Source organism: Erinaceus europaeus, chromosome 9 (assembly GCF_950295315.1).
Source record: "Erinaceus europaeus chromosome 9, mEriEur2.1, whole genome shotgun sequence".
Lineage (NCBI taxonomy): Eukaryota > Metazoa > Chordata > Mammalia > Eulipotyphla > Erinaceidae > Erinaceus > Erinaceus europaeus.
The window spans coordinates 54,131,901-54,157,735 of record NC_080170.1 but is presented as its reverse complement, the minus strand read 5'-3'; the positions used below and the strand labels follow the sequence as shown (position 1 = coordinate 54,157,735).

General features: G+C 46.7%; 2 protein-coding genes across 5 annotated transcripts in view; one reads left to right on the top strand and one right to left on the bottom strand.

Moving 5' to 3' along the window:
- The first annotated feature begins 524 nt into the window (after window positions 1-524).
- On the top strand, window positions 525-24,117 carry ATP1B1 (ATPase Na+/K+ transporting subunit beta 1). Its single transcript, XM_007531788.3, has 6 exons — window positions 525-906; window positions 4,755-4,883; window positions 17,729-17,884; window positions 19,729-19,913; window positions 22,015-22,095; window positions 22,736-24,117. The coding sequence occupies exons 1-6, from the start codon at window positions 810-812 to the stop codon at window positions 22,997-22,999; spliced, it is 912 nt and encodes a 303-aa protein (XP_007531850.1). The 5' UTR covers window positions 525-809; the 3' UTR covers window positions 23,000-24,117.
- NME7 (NME/NM23 family member 7) overlaps window positions 23,545-25,835 on the bottom strand; it is a 157,742-nt gene continuing 155,451 nt past the window's right edge. For all 4 annotated transcript variants that reach the window (XM_007531790.3, XM_060197949.1, XM_060197948.1 and 1 more), the window contains one exon: window positions 23,545-24,211. In XM_007531790.3, coding sequence (XP_007531852.2) covers window positions 24,179-24,211 — 33 coding nt within the window. In that variant the 3' untranslated portion in view covers window positions 23,545-24,178. The remainder of the gene's footprint in view (window positions 24,212-25,835) is intronic.

Here is a 25,835-nt window from a genome sequence, read left to right as displayed (position 1 = left end):
GCCCGAGGCGGGGGGGGGGGGTGGGGGGGCGCAGCGGAGGGCGCAGGCGGGGTGGACGCGCCAAGGGGGAGGGGGCTGCGCGGGGAGGCAGTGCCTGGGTCCCTGGAGCAGTGCCCCCCTACTGAGGGCTGCGCCTGCGCCCAGTCTGCAGCGAGCAGGGAGACCCCAGCCCTTCCCCACCCTCTCCGCGCCCCAGCCCCTCCACTGCTCCCCTAAGCCCTCCGGAGCACCAACTCTGCAACCTGCACCCCTTCTCCTCCCCCTCCTGCAGCCCCCTCTCTGAGTCCCTCTCGGCGCGCCCGTACCTCTCTGTCGCTCCCTCTCTCCCTCCCCGAGCCCCACCTCGGACCCGGGTTCGCAGCCCACACCCCCTCCCCGCCCCCTCCCCGCTTTGTGCGGTCCGGCTCCCCAGCCCGCCCCCATCTCGACCCGACGCCCCGCCCCACTCCGACCATTGGCTGCGTGTGTGGCAGGTGGGCGGATCCCTACCCCGGCCCATATAGAGCGGGGGCGGCGCGCGCTCGGCCAATTTCTGGGCTGTTCCGAGCGCAGGCATTTGGGCGCGCGGTCCTCTGCCCGCGACTCCCCACTCTCTGCAGGCAGGTCCTTGGAGCCCGCACGTCCTCGGTAGTCGCAGGAGAGGCAGCTGCGGGTCGGCCGAGGCCCGGGTCCCCCCAACGGCGGATCCCGGAGCGCAGGGCGCGGCCGAGCGCGCACCCCCAGTGCGCTCAGAGACGCCCCCACAGCCCCGCCCGTCGCCCCGCAGCCCCGCAGTCGCAGACCCTCTCGGACCCGCCTGACCCGCCACCATGGCCCGCGGAAAGGCCAAGGAGGAGGGCAGCTGGAAGAAATTCATCTGGAACTCGGAGAAGAAGGAGTTCCTGGGCAGGACCGGCGGCAGCTGGTGTGAGTAGCGGGGCCCTGGCCCCGACCCCGCGCCGGCTTCCCCAGAGCATCCTTGCGCCCCCGCAGTTCAGGCCGCCCGTGCTCCTCCCCGCTGTGCGGGGCCCCGAGGACGACCCCCACCCCACTTGTACCCCCGCCCCCACGCACAGGGTCTGGAGGTCGTAGCTGTGTGTCCCGGTGCTTTCTGCGGTCGACCCGAGTGCCGCGTGGGCTCCCGCGTCCCGGGAATGGCGAGGCCCCGAGAGATCAGACCGGGACCCCCCTACATCCCCGGCTCTTGGGCGTTAGGAATGGGGTCTCGAGCTGAGAGACACATGCTAAGGGCACCGGCCCGACACGCCTGGCTGCGTGTCGCAGCACCTTGATCCTAGACGTTTGTCTCGAAAATGGGGTGGGGGGACCACGCTGCTGTATTTCTTGGCGGACTCCCCGCTCCCCGACTTCAGCCCTGACGGGCGCTGGAAGCTCCTCGAGGGGACTGGTTTCTGAGCCTCGCAGGCAGCCCTGAGGCCGATTGTTTTCGGATTCCGCACCGACAGGTGCAGGATCGGTAGCTCGGAGCGGTGGAAGCTCATCTAAGAAAATGGCCCAGAGGAAAGACCATCCCCTCTGACCAGATTGCGGGTAGTCTGCCGCTTGGCGGGGTGGACATCTTCCCCGCTGAACATCAGATACCTTTCTGTTTCCCACCTCACTACGCCTGAAGGGTGACAAGCTTTTTTCCGCAAAAGGTCATTTTGAAGGGCAGAGTTGTAGGCAGATGTATACGCATCGCATCGTGACTGCGGAAGGGAGAAGGGAGGGAACTCCTCTCCTACATCACCGCCCCTCCCTCTCCTCGCGTCGTCACAGCCAGCACCACCTGCAGCCACCGGGAACCTGGGTGGGGGCTGGTCCTGATTGGGAGGCTCTGCATCGCAGGGGAATGAGTCAGGAAAATAGTGGTCGGCTGACATTTTGAAATGCAAAACTCTGGGATGTGTGATTTTTCCGAAAGAAAAGGAAAAAATAAATAAATGGCGTGATCTTCTCTTGACTGAGAAATAAAGGGTTAATAATGCATCACATATCAAGGTTAGTCAAGGTGAAACCTCATTCCCTGGTGCTGCAGAGGCCCATAAGTATCCCTGAGCCAGGGGACGTGTAGGATTCCAAAGTGATGGCGGTGAGCCTTTATTTTACATGGTGTTTTATTAGGGGAAGTGTGTGTGGGGGGTGTTCTCCTGATTGAAATAATTTTCCTTGTGGAAAGACAGCTCCCTGATTCCACTACTGTGGAAGTGTGGAAGGAAAGCCTAAATAAAGCACTCGTGTGTATGTGTGTGTGTGGGGGGAGGGTAAGTTCAGGGGTCTGCAGGGTGCCCCCCCACACACACCTGGGGATGTTGATGGTACACCCAGTGTGCAATGCAGGCTCTATTATTCCTACTCATAAAATGAATTTCCTTCCTTGTTCCCATTCCAAGATAAATGTTTGCTTTAAAGGGCTAGGCAGTATAGAACAATTTGTACTGGAATTCGACATTTATTGAGATTGTGTGTGTAGAAACCACAGCGAGTGAGGAACCAGTACCCTGACTGATGACTGCAGGCACAGGACTGCAGAGCTGGCCTCCCTTTCATTTTCCAAGGTACAGAGATTGAGCTGGAAAGCCAGGTTTTCTTTCTGCTAATATGTCTGCTGCTTTCTGGGCACATAAGAGAGGACAGGGCCTCTCACAGGCAGAGAAGAACGCCGCATTGCTGTCTCCCTTGAGTGAGGCTGCCGCCCCACTCTGGGCCTGCATGATGCCCTTGGGACAGGGCAGGTTGTCCTTGGCTTGGTTGTGCTGGAGGTGATTCTCACCAAGATGGACGCAGGCGCCTCGCCTGTCACCTGCTGGAGAAAAGGCAGTAGGCAAATCCGGATGCTCTTCTTGTCACTGAGTGAGTGGGCACAATGTGTCACCACCAGACCCATCTGCCTGGGACCCTCTGAAGGGTTCTTGTCTTTTTCCTTACTGGAAAATCTCAGTATTATGCCTTGTAAAAATGAAGCAAAATTACTTAACATGAAAAATGTCTCAAAAGCTCACCCTCCACTACCCTGGCTGGTGGTTACAATTAATCCAGCTCTTATTCTTCTTTTGCCTTGTGTTTCTGTTAGTCCCCTGCACAGTCTTTTTCTAATCAGGTCCCTCCCTCCCTCCCCCCCAAAGGGAGATTTTACTGAGTTCCTTCTCAGAACCTTCTCAGAGCCACTTCTCCCTTCTCTGAGGCAGAGCCCAGAGGCTCACCTTAACCAGTGTGCTAGCACAGTCATACGCCTGTCTGTATGGTAAATGGTGCCCTCAGCTTTCCCTGATAGAACGAAGGCTCTGAACTGAGGGGGTGAGTGGAGTGAAAACCTCCTGAAAGAAACATTGCAGTGAGGGTGGGCCTCAGGAATCAGTGGTCACAGAAAACCAGAGACCCCTGCAGGCTCCTTCTGGCCCCATCCCCCAACTCCTGCACCTCTTATGAGCTTTCTCTGGAAAAATTTTCCAGCTCTCTTGACGTCACAGCCTCTCCATTTGCCTATTGCTCAGAGGCAGGTTCACACTTAACCCCTGTGCTGCTGGGCCACAGCAAGGACTGGAGTGGCTGCAGTCTGTCGCTTTGCCCCATCTTTACTGTGATTCTGCTTTTTCTCTCCTCCTCCTTGATAATAGGAAGAAAGGAATGATGACACAGTATGGTGTGGTTTTATGGGTGTGTGAATTGTTTTAACCATTTTACCTATAGCATTATTTCCTGATTGACTTACTGGCTGATAGGAAATCGCATAACTGGATATTCAAATGTCTGGGGAGGGCAGTCTGACATCTCCTGAAATGGTGTGTCCATGTCTCCCACAAAACACACACACACAGACACACACACATACACACACACACACACACACACACACACACACACACACGGTTCTTTTCAGTGGCACTGTTTTGTAGCCTTTCCCAAGGATGCAGCATTTATCACATTAACTGGAGGTTTTCAGTGACAGCTCAGGTCCCTCTGCAGCCCCCCAGAGGATAGCAGCTCCCTGGCTCCAGTCAGTGTCTGTTCATGCTGAGCAACTGGGTGACTGGCCGCTGCCTAGCACAGCCTGTTACTGTTGGGCTAATCAGGAAACTAATCCTTGTAAGTGGTAACTGATACCCAGTGCCAGACCTTAGCCTGGGACTTGCAGGTTTCACCAGATTTTTTCTTTTTCTTGCTCTTCAACTTTTTTCAGCCACCTCCTGCCATTTTTACTACAGAATTTCTCCTCTGTATTGTTTTGCTTTTTCAGCCCCTCTGAAGGGAAAGCAGTGTGTTTCTAGTATGCTACAAATCAAAGGGGGTGGGGAGTCCTGTGCTCCACAACTGAGGAGCCCACAGGAGGCTGAGCACTTGGAGAAGCAGCAGACATCAGGGCTAAGCCAGCAGGGAGGACACAGGTCTCTTCGAAAACAGGGCCAGCCTTCACAGTCATCCTTGCTGCTCACTGGTCAGCACACAGTCTGAACCTGGGCCCGTGATCTCTGAGAACATGTTTAAAATTTAGAAGTTATACTTACTCTGGAATCTAGTTTGAGCTGTACATTTCTTGTACCCTCAACATCCCCAACACACATGTGTACACACAAGTATACATACACATTTACAAGTGCACATTTACAGTCACATATACACGGGGGGGCCTACCCACACTCACGTCTACCCACTATCTGGGATAGCCCCCCCATAGAAACTGGAAGATGTCCTGGGAAGTGGCAGGGGGGGGGGGGCAGAAGACTCCCTGGAGCTCTGAGCTTGTGACCACATCCAGCCGTTCTGTCTCCCCATAGTTAAGATCCTCCTCTTCTACGTGATCTTCTATGGCTGCCTAGCTGGCATCTTCATCGGCACCATCCAGGTGATGCTGCTCACCATCAGCGAGTTCAAGCCCACCTACCAGGACCGGGTGGCCCCCCCAGGTAAGTTGCTGCTTCTGACAGGAACTGGGGGCCTTCTCTCCAAGCAGGAACTGCCTGTCAGAGGCAGCCTGTATAGCCCAAACAGCCTTCTCTGTTGCCACCGAATTGCAGCAGAGTCCTGAGGGCAGCAAACTGTTGGGGTGCATGGAGCTTGGTAAAGGGCTCCACCCCTCTTCAGCCTCTGCTCCCTTGATGGCCTCTGCCTTCTCACCCTCCATGCCCAACAGTGAGAACCAGCATAGAGCCTTTGATTGCACACACATTTTTCACTTTGTGAGGGGACTGTGATTCCAAGAAATCCTTTTCAAAATCCACTTTACTGAAGCCAGGCAGTGGCACTCAGTTGAGTACACACACAACCATGTACAAGGACCTAGGTTCAAGCCCCTGGCACCCACCTCCAAGGGGAGCCTTCAGGAGTGGTGAAGCCATGATGCAGGCATCTCTCTCTCTATCCCTCTCTACCTCCCTCTCAATTTCTCTGTGCCCAATCAAGTAAAAGAACAATTAATAAAAAAGGAAAAAGTAGCTGGTGGGAGCAGTAGATTCACCATGCAGGCACTGAACCCCAGCCATGGCCCTAGTGACAATCTCTCTCTATGTATGTGTGTGTGTTTACTGCTGGGGCTCTGTGTCTATACATCTCCATCATTCCTGGTGACCTTTTTCTCATTTTCCTTTTTCTTTTTCTTTTTTTTAACAGAGGTGAGAGAGCTAGGGAGAGAGGAAGAGAGACAGGAGAGACATCTACAGCATTGCTCCACTGCTTATGAAGCCTTTCCTTTACAGGTGGGGACCAAGGACTTGAACCCAGGGTCCTCAAGCCTGGTGACATGTGCACTTTACTGGGTTAACCACTACCCATTCCACCCTCACTTGCCCTTGCCTTGCAGTATAACCTTGAACTAAGGCATGCGCTCCTCTTATGTTTGTATCTTTGTAGAATCAGCTGTCTCCTTTAGTTCTGAAAACTTAGGTGATGATAGAAAACAGCAAGATGGGAAGCCCCATGCTGTGACTTGGGTATTGGTAGTGGGGCGACCTGACCCGTGTTACACAATTCAGCTGTGCATGTCCACCCAGCCAGGTCCCCTGCTGTGACACATCAGTGGAGCGAAGAAAGGGCCTTGGGACCTGTCTCTCCTATAAATCATTGACTGGAGGATCCAGAGAGAGAAGAAGCATTGCATAACTCCAAGTTCTCACGCTATAAGTGACCTTGGAGCTACCACCAGGGTTGGTAGAGACAGGTCCCTTCTCTACCTTCCAAAGGAACAGCTGCATTCAGGGAGGCACTGAGAGGCCTCCCTCTGAGACAGCCTCGTCACAGACTCATCTTACCACCTCCTGAGTGGGGAGGCTAGCAGGAGAAAGTCTTTAAATGTGGCAGTGGCCCTCATTGTCCTTACTCACAAGTCATATAATCCTCTGCTGTAAAACAGAGAACCCAGATATTTCTGGTAAGTGGAGACCTAGGGATTTTGGATGTGCTAAAAGAAACCATGTTAAGTATATAAAAGTGGCTTAGACCTAGTTAACAATACACACACTTTAGCACCGATTTCCACAAAAGAGCTGGGACCCTAGAGAGGTTAAAGAAGGGTGGTGTGTGGGGAGGATGCACATGTACTAGACAGACAGTGTAAGTTCACTCTCAAACTCCTCTTCCCTTAGGAGTTTCCCTTCTTCGCTTTTTTTTTTTTTTGTCACTGAAAAAGTATTCTTTCATCAACTCCTGATATTCAGACTTAAAATGTGACTGCACAATCTAGCACTTTATTTCCTGGATTTTTAAAAAAATAGTCCCAGACTATATAAAGTTAGATGGGTCAGCCTGCATTAAAGTTTGAAATTGTCATGCTCTTTGCAGAAAGGAAACTGTACCAGAGTGCTGGGCCCTGAGAGCAGGGCCTAGCGGTGACTTTCTTAGGGGACACTGCTGGAAGAGGTGCTCAGTCCTGGCCCCCTGCCCCCTTCCCCCAGCCCCTTCCTGAAAGACACATTCACAGGACCTATATTTAGTGTCCCCAGCAGTTGGACTGACCGTCCGTTCTCCAGAGGAATGCTGGCGGCCCATCCTAAAAGCATGTGTGCTGTCCTTGTGGTCTGAGTCACAGAGTGCTCTCTGCCCCCTTCCCCATACTGTCACCTGGGTTCTGGTCCTTCTGTAGCTTTCCTATTCCCACACTTTGGACACTGTCAGGACCCCCCCCCCCCAACTTTTCCAAAGGGACAGTGGAGTTCATGTGAAAGTGGCCATAGCCTGGACTAAGGAAAGCTAGGTGGGCACTCAGTATTCAGAAAGTGCCACCCTAAATTCGATGTCTCTTTATCTTTCAGAATAACAGTAGGAACTGGAGACTATGAGCAGGCAACACTGTCCCTTGTCAACATTAAGCAAGCCATTCCAAGATAACCTTTCCACAGCATTAGAGAGGGAGGGTATGTCTATTGAGTCAAGTGCACTCAAGAGCACAGAAGACCTAGCACAACATTTACAGAGGCAAAGACTTATCAATACAGATGAGCTGAAGTTGAGGCCTGGCACAGGTCTGGGCATGGGATTAGGTCCATGTGGACTAATGACACCATGGCCATAGTGTGGGATGGAACGGGGAGGGGTTGGCGTCTGTAATGCTGGGTTAAATGCAAGAGTCTGAGGAAGAACTGACAGAGTGGGAGTGATATTTCAGAACAGTTGAACCACCTGCAGTGTCTGTGTGAGCAGTGGTGGTTAGACTTCCTGCTGTGGGAGACCTGCCTCCTGCCAGGATGGCCTGGGGCTAGAGTGTCAGCTGAGGTGCTGGGGGAATATATCCATCAGCTCTTATCCTGCTTCATGTAGATGGTGGCTCCATGTTACCTTACTTGAATTTACAGGAAAACTCAAGTTCCTAGGTCCTTCCGTGGAGGAGAGAAAAGAGGGATTTGGTAGGTGTTGCCCTACCATTCCACACCTAGCCTCAGTCTCCTTATTTGTATGAGATGAGATAGCACCCGGAAGATGAAAGGAGATAGTAAACATTTGGCAAGTGAATGATGGTATAACACCACTGTCCTAGAGGACCAGGCAAACCCCTGGCATTATAAGCACTGCCCACAGCCAGCTGTCACCTCCGCCTGCCTTCTGCCAGCAGCAGCGTCTCTTTGGCAGCTGAAGTCAGTGTTTCCAGGCTGTGAGGCAGGGATGCTGCACACCCTTCATTTTCATGAAGGGGCTGGAATCTTAGCTTTTCATGGATGTGCCCTGGAGAGATTGGACTGGAAGACACAGGTAAAACTAGTAAGCAGTGTTGTTCACTCTGTAGTCACTCTTTTAAAGTGCCTACACCTGTGGGTCAGCCAGGTCAAGCATTCTCTGGAGGAGTTTTGGTGAAGTCAGCTTGCCCAGGTTGGTGCCTGAGGGGACCAACTGTGCTGGGGAGTCAGGGAGGGTGCCACATGCACACATGCTCATTCTCCAGCCAGTTAGTCCCAATCTGACATGAGTGTTTCCCAGCACGGGCAGTGGGAATGCTGGAGACTCCTCTCCCCCAAGTCAAGGTCACTGTATCCTGTGGGAGGAGCATCCTTTTCCTGAAACATGAAGGAAGGTTCCTTGTTCTTAGATTGTGGGGGGTGTTTTGCTGACAATTGCAGGGAGGGGAGTCCAGTGCTGAGGACCCGCTTCATCCTCCTGTTCTTAGTACCTGGTGACCCCAGAGAGGTGGAGCATGAGGGTGTCCCAGAGAAGTGTGCTATTGCTGCCTCCTCCCTGTGTCCCCCACCCCCATGGTGATTGAAAGGGACACTGACATGGGCCTTCTGAAATGTGTCAGGGGAGAAGCATGTGACTCTGGTCCTAGTGAGGAAGTGAATTTCTCTGAAATGCTCCTCTGTTCAAACTGAATGATCCTATTCCTCACACTCACTGGAATTTCACCAGAGAATAGAAATATGCCTTCCTTATACTGTGAATGAAACGGTATTTCAATGAGGTACTTTTCAGCTGTTTCCAATTAAGTCCAGTCATCAGCTCAGGTGGGCTTGATGAAGCCACGCTCTCCAGCTGCTTATCCTGCTCCTGTCGCTCCTTCCACCCAAGTGACCTGAACATCTTCCCAGAATTGGAATTGGGGGGCTGTGGATGAGCCACAGTGGCAGTTCTTGTTTCTAGAAACTCCTGCCCAGAGTTTGGCCAAGGGCCTAAGCGGAAAACTCCATATTCTTATCTGTGCTCCCTAACCTCTGCACCTCAATAGCTCACTCCCTTCTGTCCTGTGCCTTCACTTCTGAAGATGGGAAAGCCTGATGGTTAGAAATGTCATAGGAGGTGGGGCTAACTCTGGTGCTCATTTTAGAGGAATGCAAATAGGACCAGGTGGCCCATTCCTTTGTGGGGAGAAGATGCCAAATGTGTGAGGCTTCTGGGTCTCTCTGCCTCTGCTTACAGAAGATGGCTTCCTGGTGTGAATTGGGGAGTGGAGGCAGCCTCAGATTTCTGCCTCTCTTAGTGGGAAGGGTGGTCTGATGTCCTCCCACACAGGCTGGAGAGAAGCTGGGAAGCTGCAGGGAAGCTGGATGGACCCTGACTCATCTGTCTGTCCCCACATGCAGTAGAGTAAGGTGTCATGTTTCAGGATACTGATTACTTAGCATATGTAGTATTTTGTTTCCATAGGAGTTACATGCACTTCAATGTGCTTATTCTTTGACCTTGAACAAAATGTGGTTGTTTTTCCTATTAGAAAAGGGATGCTTTTTGTAGGAAACACTCAGAATTCTGAGCTATACAAAAGGACAAAGAGGTGGTCTTATGAAATTGTATGTACTGGGAGTTGGGCGGTGGCGCAGTGGGTTAAGCGCATGTGGCGCAAAGCACAAGGACCAGCAGAAGGATCCCGGTTCGAGCCCCCCAGATCCCCACCTGCAGAGGGGTCGCTTCACAAGCGGTGAAGCAGGTTTGCAGGTGTCTTTCTCTCCCCCTCTCTGTCTTCCCCTCCTCTCTCCATTTTTCTCTGTTCTATCCAGCAACAATGACATCAATAACCACAACAATGTTAAACAAGGGTAGCAAAAGGGAAAATAAATAAATATAAAAAATTAAAAATTGTATGTACTTCTTTAGATGGAGTCTCGGAGCTACAAAATTGTCTCTGCTCACCTGAGAGTGAACACAGATTTCAGACAAAGGGATGGGCTTTCCAGCATCAGCTGAGACTGTAGGAAGGTTGCACTGGATTACTGATCAAAGGAAGTCCAGCAGTCTCTTAGAGACTTTCAAAGGTAGTGGGGATGGGGGCTGCATAGAGGAAGGAGGTGAATCCCACTGTTTGAGTCAGACAGTGATAAAAAAAATAAATAGAATACAAGGTTTTGCAACCCAGAAGATAGCTTAGTAACTAAAACATTGAACCTAAGAGCATGAGGTCCTGAGTTTGATTCCTGATGTTGCATGTAACAGAGTGGTGCTCTGTTACTCTCTCTCTCTCTCTCTCACATTCAGGTTAAATAATATTGAAAGTATATTTTATTTAAATTAATATCTTAAGTAAAATACTATTTAATATTTATACTTATATAAATATCTAAAATGGAAGATTACTATATTTAAAATAACACTGATACTTATTTAACTATTCTATTATGTACTAAATATACATTTAATGTTATAAATGTTAAATATACTTAAAATATATAGTCAAGATGTAAAGCACCAATAAACCCAGACCTAAGGGGGGGGGCAGGAAAAAAAAACCCAAACCTTATAAATATGTGGCACTAGAAGGGATATATATATATCTTTTTTTTTTCCCCTAGGGTTATTGCTGGGGCTTGGTGCCTGCACTACGAATCCACTGCTCCTAGAGGCCATTTTTCCCATTTTGTTGCCCTTGTTGTTGTAGTTATTATTATTGTCATTGCTGTTACTGTTGTGAGATTGGACAGAGAGAAATTGAGAGAGGAGGGGAGACAGATTGGGGGAGAGAAAGAGAGACACCTGCAGACCTGCTTCACTGCCCATGAAGCGACAACCCCCCTGCAAGTGGGGATCCGGGGGCTCGAACTGGGATCCTTGCACTGGTCCGTGCGCTTCGCACCATGTGCGCTTAACCCACTGCACTACCGCCTAACCCATTTTTTTGTTTGTTTTTAAAGAAAATACACACACACAGCAAGCATCACTCCATCATGCCTAGAGTTCACTTCTGTTGCCATGTGCCAGGAATTGAACCTACAGCCTCATATACTTGAGGCAAGCGTTCTATTGTTGAGCCTCCTCTCCGCCCCCTGGAACTTGTTTTTTGACGTGGTATGTACAAGAGACACTGATGTGCATGTTTCACATGTTTGTCTCTGCTTCCATACTCCTGCCAGTCATCCAGGTTGCTTCTGGGGGGTTCTATGAAAAGTGACGCCTGTCTAGAGCACAGTTTGTATTCCCATCTTTGGAACAATGGCTTCTAAGTGAACAGACATGTAACAAAAGTGGGTTATACCCCCTCCCCTTCAATAGCATCCTTTTCCTTCAAGCAAGCTGGGATTATTTTTCTCACCAGAATTTTATTTTACTAATTTATTATTATTATTATTATTATCGGAGCACTGATCACCTCTGGCTTATGATAGTGCTAGAGATTAAACCTGGGACTTCATAGCTTCAGGCATAAGAGTCTCTTTGTATAACCATTATGCTATCTCTCCCGTCCTCACCAAAATTTTAGTGAAAATAGTTTTTCCGGGATCTGATGTAATTGTTTTAGAGATTTACCAGCTTTATTAAATGACAGGCTGGGGTAGCTGTACTTCAGGGCAACTTGACTGACAAAGTTAACAAACTGCATTCTAGTTTAAATCTCTCCAAATCACAAGTAAATTGAGAAGTTGTAAACTTGCCACACTGTAAACCTAACTGAAAGACAATGCATTACTCAGTGAAAAGTCTCATTTCAGCATGTCAGGAGGTTAGCTTGTATGCATTCTAGTTCTCACAGGCAGACTGAATGGCTTATAAATTTGCTACATTGTAAACCTTGTTGGAAACAATGCTTAGTGAGAAGCTTTATTTCTCTCCTTTTACCTTTGACTGATTTCCCCTCCTGTCTGATTCCCCCTCCTGCTATAAATACTACAGAAGCCAAAGATGAGTGCTTTCTTATTTCTCAAGGAGAGGCAAATGTCATTCTAAAAAGCAAGTGTGAAGCCAAAGGTTTTTCCTGTCTTAACTCCCAAATCTTATAGAAAGTCAACATATTAAAGGTAAAAACTTATATCCTAATTATTACCTCAGTCCTGTTCGGTTGCTCTATAAAATAATAATGCAGTTGGCACTAAAAGGTCAAGGTTACATAGTGCACAGCATGGTTAATGCCAGTTCAAGTTCAGAAGATGGGAGAGGCTAAGTGAGGGGGGTGGGGTGGTGAATCTGTTTCCTGGCATATAATTGGAAACCACAAGCTAGAGATTGAGTGTTCTGCTATATTTGGCCTCTGGAAGTTACTGCTGCAGCAACTCATCCTTGCTCAGTGCTGTAACTTTGAATTTCAAGGAGAGGACAGTGTGCAGAGAGGGGTGATTTGTCATTGTCCCCTCTATTGTGAAGGCAGAATTAGCACCCATCAGGTGGATGGTGCTGTGAGCTCATCCCCAGCCAGAGAGGAGGCTTTGCCTGTGGACAAAGAAGTTGTCAGGTCTCTTTCTCCTCCTGTCATTTTCATTCATCTGATAATGCAAAGGAGATGCCCTAACGGAATTAGACAGTAGGTCTAATGTCCTGTATCTTCTCTTGTATTAGGTTGCTTTGGAGATGATCACATCAAAGAACTTTCCTCATTAAAGTGATCAGGCACAGAATGGGGTAGTGCACTGACAACTTAAAAAAAAAGAAAAAGTAGTTCTCAGGCCAGTAGATTCTGAGAAAGAAGAGTGGAGGTGGACAGATGGGTAATAAAAGACCTTTTGCAGGAGCCAGGTGATAGCACAGCAGATTAAGCGCACATGGCGTGAAGCACAAGGACCAGCATAAGGATCCTGGTCTGAGCCCCCAGCTCCCCATCTACAGGGAACATTGCATCACAAACAATGAAGCAAGTCTGTAGATGTCTTTCTCTCCCCTCTCTGTCTTCCTCTCTCTCGATTTCTCTCTGTCCTATCCAACAGCAGCAATGGGAACAAAAACAGCAAGGGCAACAAAATAGGAAAAATGGCCTCCAGGAGCAGTGGATTCATAGTACAGGCACCGAGCCCCAGCAATAACCCTGGAGTTAAAAAACAACAACAAAAAACCCAACCTGCAATGTGAGAAAGGAAGGGCAGAGAGGCATAGCTAGGAGGTAGTGGCACAGCTGACTGGTGTGACTCCATGTGTGTGTGTGTGTGTGTGTGTGTGTGTGTGTGTGTGTGTGTGTGTGTGTGTATGGGTTAAATAAGCTGATCATGTGACCTAAATCCAGACCATTTTGGTTAATTTTCTTTTTACAGATATTTTATTTTTTATTAGTGACTATTTATAAAATTATATGTCAGCAGAAGTACAATTATACACCGTTACCACCACCAGAGTTCAGAATCCCTGACCCCTCCATTGCCTGTCTAGATTTGTACATGATTGCCCCGTTTTTCTGCTAGGTCCCATCCTCTCTTCCCCTCCAAGCCACACATAACCCTGTTACTTTATCCAATTACCTCTCCCAGTCCTCTCTCTCTGGGACCTGATGGAGCTTAAGTTCAGGTGAATTTTCTGGAAGAATTTAGATCCAGAAGTTTAGAAAGTAGATAGTGTCCATCCTTCCCTTCTTTTCTCTCTTTCTTTCTTTCTGTGTGTCTGCATGATTTTATATCTCCCAGTGGGCTTTTTTTTTTCCCTTTTAATTTCAGGTAGCAACAAAGGGTAGAGACAGAAGAGACAGCACAGCATTGCTTCACTGTTCATGAAGCTTTCCAGATGCTGTGCACGATGCTCCCATGAGGTACCTGGGCCTTGAACTAGATCCTAATGTGTGATAAAGTGTGAGCTTGACTGAGTGGCTTTCATAACAAGGTCACAGGGCTGGGAGATAGTCAGCAGGTAGAGTGAACACTTGGCCCTGTATGAGACTAGAGTTTGAATCCTAGCACAGGGAGGCACCATAGACAGCACCAAAGGAAATTCCCTGGGTGTGGGGTGGTGCTGTGGTGTCTCTTCTGTTCTATCTCTAAGTTTATGGAATAAAAATTTGGGGCTTGGGAGACTACTACACAGTACTGTACATGTGTGAGATCCTGGCTTCATTTCCTAGCACAGCAAGGAAGAGAAAAAAAAAAGGCACCAGATTTATTATGTTAGCTCTAACATCTAAGACCCTGTGTAGACTCCAGAGAGAAAGGAGCCTGCAGAGGTAACACATGGCTGCACTGCCTGCTGCTCTGTTGTTCCTGACGTCCTTACCAAGTGTCTGTCTCTGACAGTGGTGAGGATAGGATTAGAAGCCTTGGCCATGATGTAGTCAGTTAGTAACCACTGTCACCTCACCTCTTGCTGTCTGTCTCTCCAGCTCTTTTTTTTTTTTAATTTTTAAAAAAACTTTTATTTATTCCCTTTTGTTGCCCTTGTTGTTTATTGTTGTAGTTATTATTATTGTTGTCATCATTGTTGGATAGGACAGAGACAAATGGAGAGAGATGGGGGAGACAGAGAGGGGGAGAGAAAGATAAGACACCTACAGATCTCTTCATCACTTGTGAAGAGACTCCCCTGTAGGTGGGGAGCCAGGGCTCGAACCGGGATCCTTATGGGTCCTTGCGCTTTATGCCACCTGCACTTAACCTGCTGCACTACAGCCCGACTCCTGTCTCTCTAGTTCTGATGCTACTCTTTGCAAAATAGTCAGGGTGCCTCAAGCATCTTTCACCAGCTTTTCTGTCCTTTGGCCACATATAGGCAGTGAGACTCAGCTGTGAGTCATGCTTATTGGAGGGTCAGGATCTGGGGAACATGGTATGGTTCCATTACCTGGTCTCCATATTACTTGATAGAGAAAGAGAGAAATTGAGAGAGGAGTAGATAGAGAAGGAAACAGAGAGATAGCTGCAAGCCCTGCTTCACCACTCATGAAGCTTTCCTCCTGCAGGTGGGAACCAGGGCTTGAACCTGGATTCTTGCATACTGTGATGCACTCAACCAAGTGCACCACTGCCTGGCCTCCCCTTTTTGCCTTTTTCTAGAGAATCTAGAGACTAGTAGTGTCAGACTTTTCTGTGCCTCTGAGCCCTTTGTGCATATAACAGTATTCATGACTATATCCCTAGGTGAGATCTTAGGTGACTGACAGTGGGTGCTCACTAACAAAGGCCACGGGGAGGCTCTGGGTAGACATGAACTTGGCTTTGGCCCTAGTTCTCAGGCTCTTGAAAAGTGCACCAGCAGTGCCAGTTAATAAATGACACTACACATGGACTGAAGAGAGCTGATGTGTTGGGGTCTCACATGGAATACCTGCCTCTCTCAGTAGTGGGGACCCCGGGTTGGGCAATCTGCCTTTTTCTGGGAACATCTGAGGAGCGCAGTGATGTGCCACTAGTTATGGGAACAGGTTCTGAGAAAGGCACGGGGATTCCATTGTTGTGCAGAGGTCACAGAGTTAGTGACACAAATCCAGGTGACCCAGGACTGTCACTGGTCCTCATATAGCAAAGAGATGGAGCCTGAGCAGTTGCTGGGCTCAAGGACACACAGTAGCCAGAAAGTGAGCATATGCCAGGAAGGAGGGGCCAGTGACAGTGTGACACCAAGTTTACTCTTAACATACAACCTTCAGGGTTCACACCCCTCTTTAACATGTTGGGGGAGACTCTGCAGACATAACCCTGGATCCACTGACATTTCCTCAGTGGTTTGACTTCTGGCTGCAGGACTTTCTGATCACACTGATGTCTCTTTATTCAGCTGGCTGGTCTCTCTCTCTCCCTCTCCCTCTCCCTCTCTCCACTCTTCCTAGAGATGAGAGTGTGAGCCCCTTGTTTACTCTCTTCATTCTCTCCTCTCAAACCCTCCAAGCACATACACTCCTGCCTTCTCTTTCCCATACCTGGGGACCTGCTCACCCTACCTTGAGTCTCCTTGTCTGAATCTACCTTCCCAGGTACCACACCACCTGGAAGGGGTACTATAAACTTCCTGCCTGGCATCAGATACTTCAGTCTCTGGTTTCTCCACCATCTAGGCTTCCCCAGGGGCCCCTCAGACTCCATCCTCTCCAGACCCCAGATCACTCTAGAAAACCCTGTTCTCCTAAATTATATGAAACATCTGCTTCTGGACCCGTCTCTGCATTTCCCTGGGGCCCAGCCTTCCCTGTTAAGCTCCATCTTCCAAACTGACTCCAGGAGCTCCTGGTGGATGGAAACATGGTCTTCTCTGTTTAGTTTTACTTGTGACTGCACTCCTAGTGATTCTAATGCTAATTTTTCTAACCTAATCATGTAGAAAAGGATATTTCAGGGCCTGTTAGTGCTTTGGTCATTTAGTCTTATATGGTTCAAGCATGAAAAATGCTCTCATTGTAGTAACCTTTGCTTACTTTCCTTATTTTGTCCACCAGAGCTTTTTTGCACCTGCATGATTCCACTGTTCCTGGTGGAATCTTAATTTCAGATATTTGGGGCCCAGGGTAAGACACTATGGCTCCACTCCACCATTGAAGAGCTTCCCCTGGTGCAGATGCTACCATGTGGTGTACTGGGGACTCACCTGTGTGTCCTCACCAGGATCAAGTATGCACTCTACTGGGTATACTATTCTGGACCTGCTTATTTTTAACTGAAGATTTTTTATTTATTTATAAAATGGAAATACTGACAAGACCATGGAATGAGAGGGGTACAGTTCCACACAGTTCCCACTACCAGAGCTCCATAGCTCATCACCTCCCTTAAAAGCTTTCCTGTTCTTTAACCCTCTGGGAGTATGGACCCAGGATCATTATAGGGTGCAGAAGGTGGAAGGTCCGGCTTCTGTAATTGCTTCTCCACTGAACATGGGTGTTGACAGGTCGATCCATACTCCCAGCCTGTTTCTATCTTTCCCTAGTGGGGCAGTTCTGCCCAGGGTTTTGTTTTTTTTTTCATTAATGAGCATATATTCAACTACTTTTTGGACAAAAATAAGTTGAAAAGGAGATGTGGGGAGCCGGGTGGTAGTGCAGCAGGTTAAGTGGAGATGGTGCAAAGCTCAAGGACCAGTATAAGCATCCTGGTTTAAGCTTCCAACTTCCCATCTGCAGGGGGGTCACTGATAAGCCATGACGCAGGTCTGCAGGTGTTTATCTTTCTCCCCCCCATCTTTCCCCTCCTCTCTCAGTTTCTCTCTGTCCTATCCAACAACAAGGGTAACAAAAATGGGAAAAAATGGCTGCTAGGAGCAGTGGATTCATAGTGCAGGCATCGAGCCCCAGCAACAACCCTGGAGAAAATAAAATAAAATAAAATAAAATAAAATAAAATAAAATCGGGGGATGTGATGGTCCTACGTGCTAGCTAGCTGTGCAGTACTTGGGATGTGGTGCCAGAAGCATAGCAGCGTCTGTTGAACAGCCAGCTCAGGGTGGTTAGGGCATCACCTCGCAACCTTGAGCCAAGTACTTAACCTTCCTGTGCAATAAGTGTTTTCAATTATAAAGTGGAGATAATGCCTATTGTGAAATGTTAGTGGAGAAAGTAATACAACAGAACAAGTCACTGATCATGTAAATGCTACAAAAGCGATTTTATAAGAGGCATAGGAATGTAGCCATTGTTTCTAGTCAGTGTTTTGTACCTGGAGAATTTGTGCCTTTTCTTGGATGACTACCTCCTGCTAATCTTTGTTTTTCTGATTCTGCCCGGTTTAGGATTAACACAGCTTCCTCAGATCCAAAAGACTGAAATTTCCTTCCATCCTAATGACCCCAAGAGCTATGAGGTATATGTACTGAACATTGTCAGGTTCCTGGAAAAGTACAAAGATGCTAACCAGAAGGATGACATGATCTTTGAGGACTGTGGCAGTAAGTAGACACATTCAGAATGCTCACTAGTTCCCCCCCCCCTCTTTTTTGGCTATCAAGTTTATTGCTGGGGCTCAGTACTTGCATGATTCCTCCACACTCAGTGTACTTTTTTTTGGGGGGGGGGAGCAAGAGACAGGCACAGCATCATAGTACCGTTCATGAAGTTTCCTCCATGCATGGGCTCAAACCCAGTGCCTTGTGTACAGTAAAGTATGCACTGTACCAGGAGAGACATCTCCTGGCCCTCTTACTCCCTTTTTCTTTATGTATGTAATGACTGAGATAGCCCTGAAGTAATGAAGAGATTGAACACTGGCTATCTTTTATTTGCCTGTGAGGGAAGAAACTGTGGCCTTCAGTAGTGTTATTAATTGGCCTCAGAAAACATCTTGAAACGCTTCCAGATGCTTCTCCTTTTTATTACCCAGAATCAGGGCTTTCAACTCCAGTTTGGGTTGTTCTTTGCATGTAGATTTTGAGAAGTTTAACTGCTTACATTTTCAGATCCTCTTCCTCATATAAGGGAGCTCATCTGTACTCACTAAAATGGCCATTTGGTAGAAGCAGCTGAAGGATTTCTGGTCAGGTGCACTTTACTGGGCCTTTGGATGAGATGAGACACAGCCTCATCCTTGCCTCCTAAGGGTGACTCTCCCAGCCATATTGTCCTACCTCCCAAACCTGAGACCCCTGAGTCTGTGACTCAGGTCTGGAATTTGGCACATTTGCCAAGTCAACACTAATGCAAAAGAAAAGTTTTCACAAAAACTTTCATGGCTTTTTTTTTTTTTAACATTGGCTTACAATATAATTTCAGGGAAGAGCTTTACACCTATGTGTGTCAGACCCCTGTGAGTGAAGATCTCATCTGACTTTGCAGTTATTCAAAGAGAAAATACTTTGTGAACTTAGGAAATGTGTATAGAATAAGGGAACTGTTTCAGTTTCCTGAAGGATGATCTGAATTCTATATTCATTTATTCCTTCTTGAGTTATGACATAAGGCATGAATTTTTGTTTTGAGAGAGAATTAGAGCATTATTGTGGCATATACAAGGCTGGTGATCAAACTTGGGGACTCATTTTACCTGCCCAACCCTAAGAGCTCAGAGTTTGCTTTAAAGTGTTCTTAAGGGGCCTGGTGGCAGTATCATACATAAGGACCCAGGTTCAAGTCCTTCATTTCACCTGCAGGGGGAAGATTCATAAGCAGTGCTACTGGCGTCTTTCTCTCAGTTTCTGTCCTATCACGTAGAAAGAAAAGGGGAAAATGGCCACCAGGAGCAGTGGATTTGTCTGGTGGGCACTGAGTGCCAGTGATAATCCTAGTAGACAACTAAAATTTTTTAAACCTTTTATGGTACTTAAAGAAGAAAACCATTTGCCTAGTGCCTCCTAATTGTTTAATATGCTCATTAGGTATAGAGACTTCTCCAATAAATTCTGAACAGGAAACTTAGGAAAATTGACAGTCCTTTTAATTTGTTCTAATTATAATGCTATTAACAGGCTCAGCTAAAGTGACCTGTGTAAATGAGTGATCCAGTTTCCTTCAGTCTCCTCAGGAACTGAATCATCCATTATTTAAGGAAAGAGAAGTACTGCTAGAGATCATCATATGCTGATCACCACAGACCCTTTGGTGTGGATGATGGACCAAATAGTTCGTGGGTACAAGAACTGTTTAAGGGGAGATGGTTTGCTTAAGATCCTGTCTTAACTCAATGTATTAAATGCAGAAAAGCACTGTCTTAGAATAGGATGGTGACAGAGAAAGCTACCCCTCCATAGGAGTGCTAAGGGCTGGCTGTAATGATGTGAATTGGTGTTTGCCTTTTCAGATGTGCCAAGCGAACTCAAAGAACGAGGAGAATTCAATAATGAACAAGGAGAACGGAAAGTCTGCAGGTTCAAGCTAGATTGGTTGGGTAACTGCTCTGGGTTAAATGACGAGACTTATGGCTACAAAGATGGCAAACCATGCGTCATCATCAAGCTTAACCGAGTTCTGGGATTCAAACCTAAGGCAAGTTATTTAAGTCAAATGTTAGATGTGCCCTTCAGCTTAGGCAGGAAGTTTTAAGGGATATGGAGAAGTCTGAAAAACTGGACCTCTTCTAAAATCTTATGACCCTGTTCTTATTCTTCCCATAATGTAAGTATATAAGCTTTTTTTTTTTTTTCTGTTAACCAGAGTTTTTATCACTGGGTCTTGCTGCTGTCGCTGCTCCCACTGACCTTTTTTTCATAATGACAGTAATGCTTTAAAAATGGGGAAAAGCCTACTGGTGATATCTCTGCCTCTTTTGCTTTGGGCCAGGGCTTCACTACTCTTGAGTGTACTCTTTCCAAATAAAAAGATGCCAAAGCTTCCTGTGATGGAAGCTGGGCTGTGACCTGGGTTGGGTACATGACAAAACACCCGTATCATCCCGGTGGACCTGTCTCACCAACCGGTCTGATTCTGTCCTTTGTTCTCAATTCGCAGACAGTGCTACTTTTCTGGCAGGTTTTGTCCCCTCTGTGGACATGGCCATTCTGAGTGTGGCTTCTAATTTTGATAGGAGTTGGCTGCACACTACACTGACCCACTTCTGGCTCTTTTTCTCACTTTCTACTGTTCTGACCATGCTTATTGCCCTCTAATAAGTATTTTTAAAACAAAGTCATTTAGAAATGAAGAGTTTAATCTGAGAAGGATGAGAGACACCTGCAGCCCTGCTTCACTGCTTGTGAAGCTTTCCCCCTGCAGATGGAGAACTGGGTGGATATCTGCCCGGTAGCTCTCCCACAGAAATTGATATACCTCCAACTGAACTTTAATCTTCTTTCCACTTAAACTACGATAGAAGAAAAACAGTGAAAACCCCTGTGTCACACTTATATTGGGTTATTGGAAAAATCATGATGTAGTTTTCTATGCAACAATGTATCATGATTTTTCCAACAACCCGATAGTATTCACATTTCTAGTGGGTTCTGTAACAACCTAAGTTAGCAGTGAAAGGCAGGCCAACTTTCCCCTTGCTCAAATCCCTTGCATTTGATAAACCTCCTTCACAAACATTACCTTCATATTTGTATCCCATCTCTTCCTATGTCTGGATAACTGTTAAGTGATACACATCACCCCAACAGCTCATTATGTCTCTTCCCTGCCCTTAGTTGCTTTTAAAGTTAAACTTGTAGCTGGCAAAGATAGTTGAACCTATGTTGTTTTCTTGTATTCCAAAACAAAGTAGAGTACAGGGTAGGGGAAGAAAGTATAGTGGTTACACAGGGAATCTTATGTCTGAGGCTCTGAAGTCCCAAGTTCAATCCCCCACACCACCAGAGCTGAGTAGTGCTCTAGTAAAAAAAAAAAAAAAAATGTGCCTTTGGGGGGCCAGGTGGTGGCACACCTGGTTAAATGCTTACATTACAGTGCACAAGAACCCAGTTTCGAGCCTGGGGAAAGCTTCACAAGTGGTGAAGCAGAGCTGAAGTGTCTCTCTCCCTTTCTCTGTCTCTATCCAATAATAAATAAAAATACACTTTTCTTTAAAAAAAAATACCCATTTTAACTGACTTTTACTAGGCTGTTTCATCTGTCAGGCTCATAAGTGCCACTGATGTGGGTATGCAAGGAGCTGTCTTCAAGGACAGAGGTGGGGTTAAGACTGCAGGCTCCAGAGACTTATTTCATAGTGCACTCTGGGTTCCTTCAGTGAATACCCCCTCACAACTTTCACATTTGAATTTTACTAACAGACCTGAAGATGTTCCTTATGTGTGCTGCCTCTACTGACAGGCTACTGAAAGGGGAAAAGTTGTCAGGACTCCACGAAAACCAAACTTATCCATCTAATCACTACCACTATGATCTTAGCCAGCAAGGAGCATACTGGACTGACCCTCACATCGCAGGGGTCATCAAAAGGTCCACTTAACTACAAGGCAGTGGTCTCAGCACGAGTGAGCATTTGCTTTATCTCTCAACAAAAATCGCACGACCTATTCTAAGCTTATGAGAGGAGTCATTCATTCTGCTACCCTGAAGTGCTATTTCAGTTGACCAACTCTAACCAATGTGTACTTGTCTGAGCCACAAACTTTACTTCTTGACCAAATATCGATTTTATTTTTAGCCTCCAAAGAACGAGACATTGGAGACTTATTCCATGATGAAGTACAGTCCCTACGTCCTGCCTGTCCAGTGCACTGGCAAGGTAAGGCCATTCTAGGTTCCTGAAAGGGATGGGGGAGAATATGGCTTCCGGGAATTCATCTCAGTCAGCTGAGTTGTAGCTGTACTGGGTAAACTTAAAAGAACATAGGTAATAAATAAAAACCTCATATTGGGCTCTCCACTGGAACTAGAAATGTGGCTCTGTAGTGCCGCGGTGAGCTGGCCCATGTAGGGTTAAAAGTTTGAGAGTGACTTTTAAAAGTTATGATTTCACAATACATTTGGTTTTTCTTTTAAAAATTCCAACGTTGCTGAAGTCACACTCAGCAACTGCTCCTTTTTAGTTCTAAGAGTAGATCCCTGGTGATAGGCTGGTTAGAGAGAGAGGCCTGTCATCAAGAAAGAAAATGAGGCAACTAGTGAAACCTTTGAAGAGATACTGTCACCTGTGTAGCCACCTAACTTTTGGGAGACTGGGGAGTGCTGTTGTGTTGACAGCCTTTGAATGATGGGAAAGAGCAGCTTCCTTTTCTTACCATTTCTTAGGCTGCTGTGTGTCAGACAGCAGAGCAAGTCCACTGCCTCCCAGGGAGGAGTGTAGCAGGCCTGCCAGAGGCTTCCTGGGGGACCAGACCTTGTCTGAATGTGGGCCACTCATCTTGTTCCTCTCTGTTTTCTAGCGAGATGAGGACAAGGAGAAAGTGGGCACTGTGGAGTATTTTGGGCTGGGGGGCTATGCTGGCTTCCCGCTGCAGTACTACCCCTACTACGGCAAGCTCCTGCAGCCCAAGTACCTGCAGCCCCTGCTGGCCGTGCAGTTCACCAACCTCACCCTGGACACGGAGATCCGCATCGAGTGTAAGGCGTATGGGGAGAATATCGGGTACAGTGAGAAAGACCGTTTCCAGGGACGCTTTGATGTAAAAATTGAAGTTAAAAGCTGATCACAAGCACAGATCTTTCCCACTAGCCATTTAAAATGTTAAAAAAAAAAAAAAAAAGATAAACCTACTAGTCTTGAACAAACTGTCATACGTATGGGACCTACACTTAATCTATATGCTTTACACTAGCTTTCTGCATTTACTAGGTTAGAATGTAAATTTAAAGTGTAGCAATAGCAACAAAATATTTATTCTACTGTAAATGACAAAAGAGGAATAAAATTGAGCCTTGGGACATGCCCATTTTTACTGTAAATTATGATTCCATAACTGACTCATAGTAAGCAGTGTTTCCGGCCCCTAAGTATTGCTGCCTTGTGTGTTTTATTTAGTGTACAGTACTTGGTGCGCACACTGGTCATTTTTCAAGCCATGTTTTATCATTATCTGTTTTCTACTTTATGTGAGCAAGATTCGCTGTCCAAGGTGTAAATATTTAATGGGAATAAAGCTGGCATGGTACTTTCATTCTGGTTTGGCTCTTTCAAGACAATAATGGCCCATTCGTGAGCATTTTTAACACTCCATAGTCTCTCCCTGTGGTGTTGTCTTTTTTTTTTTTTTTCTTCCTGGGGGTGGGGGTGGGCTGTCATGGGGAACTGCCCTATAAATTTTAAGTGACACTACAGAAAAACCATGGTAATGGGTTGTGCTGTGCTTGCTGTTGAGATCGAGTGCTGTCTTACCATCTCTCCCTGGTCCTCCAGTGCAATCCGGAGTGCCCATCGCCTGGGCTGGCGACAGGGCTGATTATTTTGCTTTGTACATTTTCCTTTCTTTTTTCCTTTCTCTGGAGGCATCACATTGCTGGTGCTGTGTCTTTATGAATATTTTAAACCATTTTCATGGTGGAAGAATTTTATATTTATGCAGTTGTACAATTTTATTTTTTCTGCAAGAAAAAGTGTAATGTATGAAATAAACCAAAGTCACTTGTTTGAAAATAAATATTTTGGACTTTATAAAAAGCAATGCAGTACCCCATAGACTGGTGTTAAGTGTTGTCTACAGTGCAAAATCCATGTTCTAACATATGTAATAATTGCCAGGAGTACAGTGCTCTTGTTGATCTTGTATTCAGTCAGGTTTAAACAATGGACAATAAAAGAATGAACACATTTCTCATGTGTGCAAGTCACTGTCTCAGTACCCCAGTCTGTGACTTCGCTTTTTCTACAGCTAGTTGTCCAAGATCTTGAAGAAATACTGGACCTGAAAGACAAACAGGTGATCTCATTACTTCTCTGAAAGCTGGGACTTGTCCTCCTAAGTGAGGTCCACTGGACACCAAAGAGCCCCCCCATGGGGGTTAATCAATAATGTTTCAGTTTAAAGTTCAAGTTTAGAAAATATTTTATGGTGCTACTTCAGTTCATTTAGAAAACATGACCCCTGGGTTCTAGCCAGTGCTTCACTAGGTATGTTTAAATAGTTCAGTCCCCTCTCCCAATGAAGTTAGGGCTGTGGTCAGCAAATAAAGTTCATACGCCCTGCTTTTTGGTTCATGGTTTGGCCTTAATTCACACCATATTTGGAAATTAGCCTTTGTGTAAAAAGATGAAGAAAAAAAAATGAAAACCAGCTTTCTGCAAAGACAAACTGGTGTGATTGTGTGGTAGTGCTACTTGTCCAATATAGAAAATAGCCAAACTCTAATCCGGCATCTTGTTTCTGAAGGTAGAAACCTTTCACAAAGCCAGTTCCCTCTAGGCACCAGCAAATCTTTCTGCCTTCATGGGTCCTGCCTGAGAAAGCCCTTGGGGATAGACTAGAGGCCCCACCAGTTCTGATAGCACAGCCAGTCCACAAATACCAGAACAGCCCAAATTCCCACCTTATTGTGCTACATTTTTATCTTGCTCTGCTTCCCTTACCTACTGTTTTAAAATGCTACCTGAGACTGCTCTCTCTAGAGCAGCAAATTGTGAAATGGCCAAAGAGAACAATGATGCCTTTTCACAACAAATGGCACAATGGGAAAGGTGACCAGTGTGAATTCTGGTATCCGCTCTACACTGAAGATGTACCAATATATAGTGGGCTTTCTTACACAGCAACCACAGACAGAAATAGAAGGCACCACTCCTGTAACAAGACAGCTTGTCAAGCTGGAACACTGACCCATTTTGTGGGCTGTGAGTGCTGTGTGTGACATTTGTGATCAAGAGGTAGGTGGTTGTCAGGTCAGAGGAGAGAGCAACATTTATCCAAACTGGAGGGTGGCAGGCATGGTGGGGGAGGGTTGTTCTAAACTTGACCCACTGCTGTCATCTGTAGTATGTGTGCGCACGTGCATGCTCTCTGCCCATCACCTCCAAGACTGTCCAAATCTCAGTTTTCCTGTAACCCTTCCAGATGGCACTATCCCTGGCCTACCTGCAGTCCTTTCAGTGCTATCACCTCCAGAAAGCTGGGGGGGGGGGTGTTTGCATCCTTTTGACGCTACTTGCTGACTGCCTCCTGGATGTCAGAGCACTCTTATGTAGAGTGGGCCGTGTTCAGCCCATAAGCACACAAGTAAACACACTCATTTGTGTTCTCTTCCCCGCACCTCATGTCCTTGAATTACATATGTCTGTTTCTGGAACTTGCTTCTGCATCTCTAGCATGTCTACATTCCTGATTTAATGACTGTTCCATCTACCTCTTTTGGGTGATCTTATTACATCCTAGAAAGGTGCTTCCACATGAGTTCAGCTAATCAAGTACTTAATTCTTCTCACTGAACTGACAGGGACATTTCAAAAGTTGTGCTTTTCAAAGGTGGGTTAAGTACTAATAATCAAAACCACTGGACTAACCACTGAATAGACAGAAAAGATTATTTTCTTTCTTT

Bases quoted from the DNA above. Each gene is read 5' to 3' on its own strand.
- ATP1B1 (XM_007531788.3), top strand. From the start codon at position 810: ATGGCCCGCGGAAAGGCCAAGGAGGAGGGCAGCTGGAAGAAATTCATC. The intron at 19,914-22,014 runs GCAAGTTATTTA...TTTTATTTTTAG, and splicing joins TTCTGGGATTCAAACCTAAG to CCTCCAAAGAACGAGACATT. The intron at 22,096-22,735 runs GTAAGGCCATTC...TCTGTTTTCTAG, and splicing joins CTGTCCAGTGCACTGGCAAG to CGAGATGAGGACAAGGAGAA.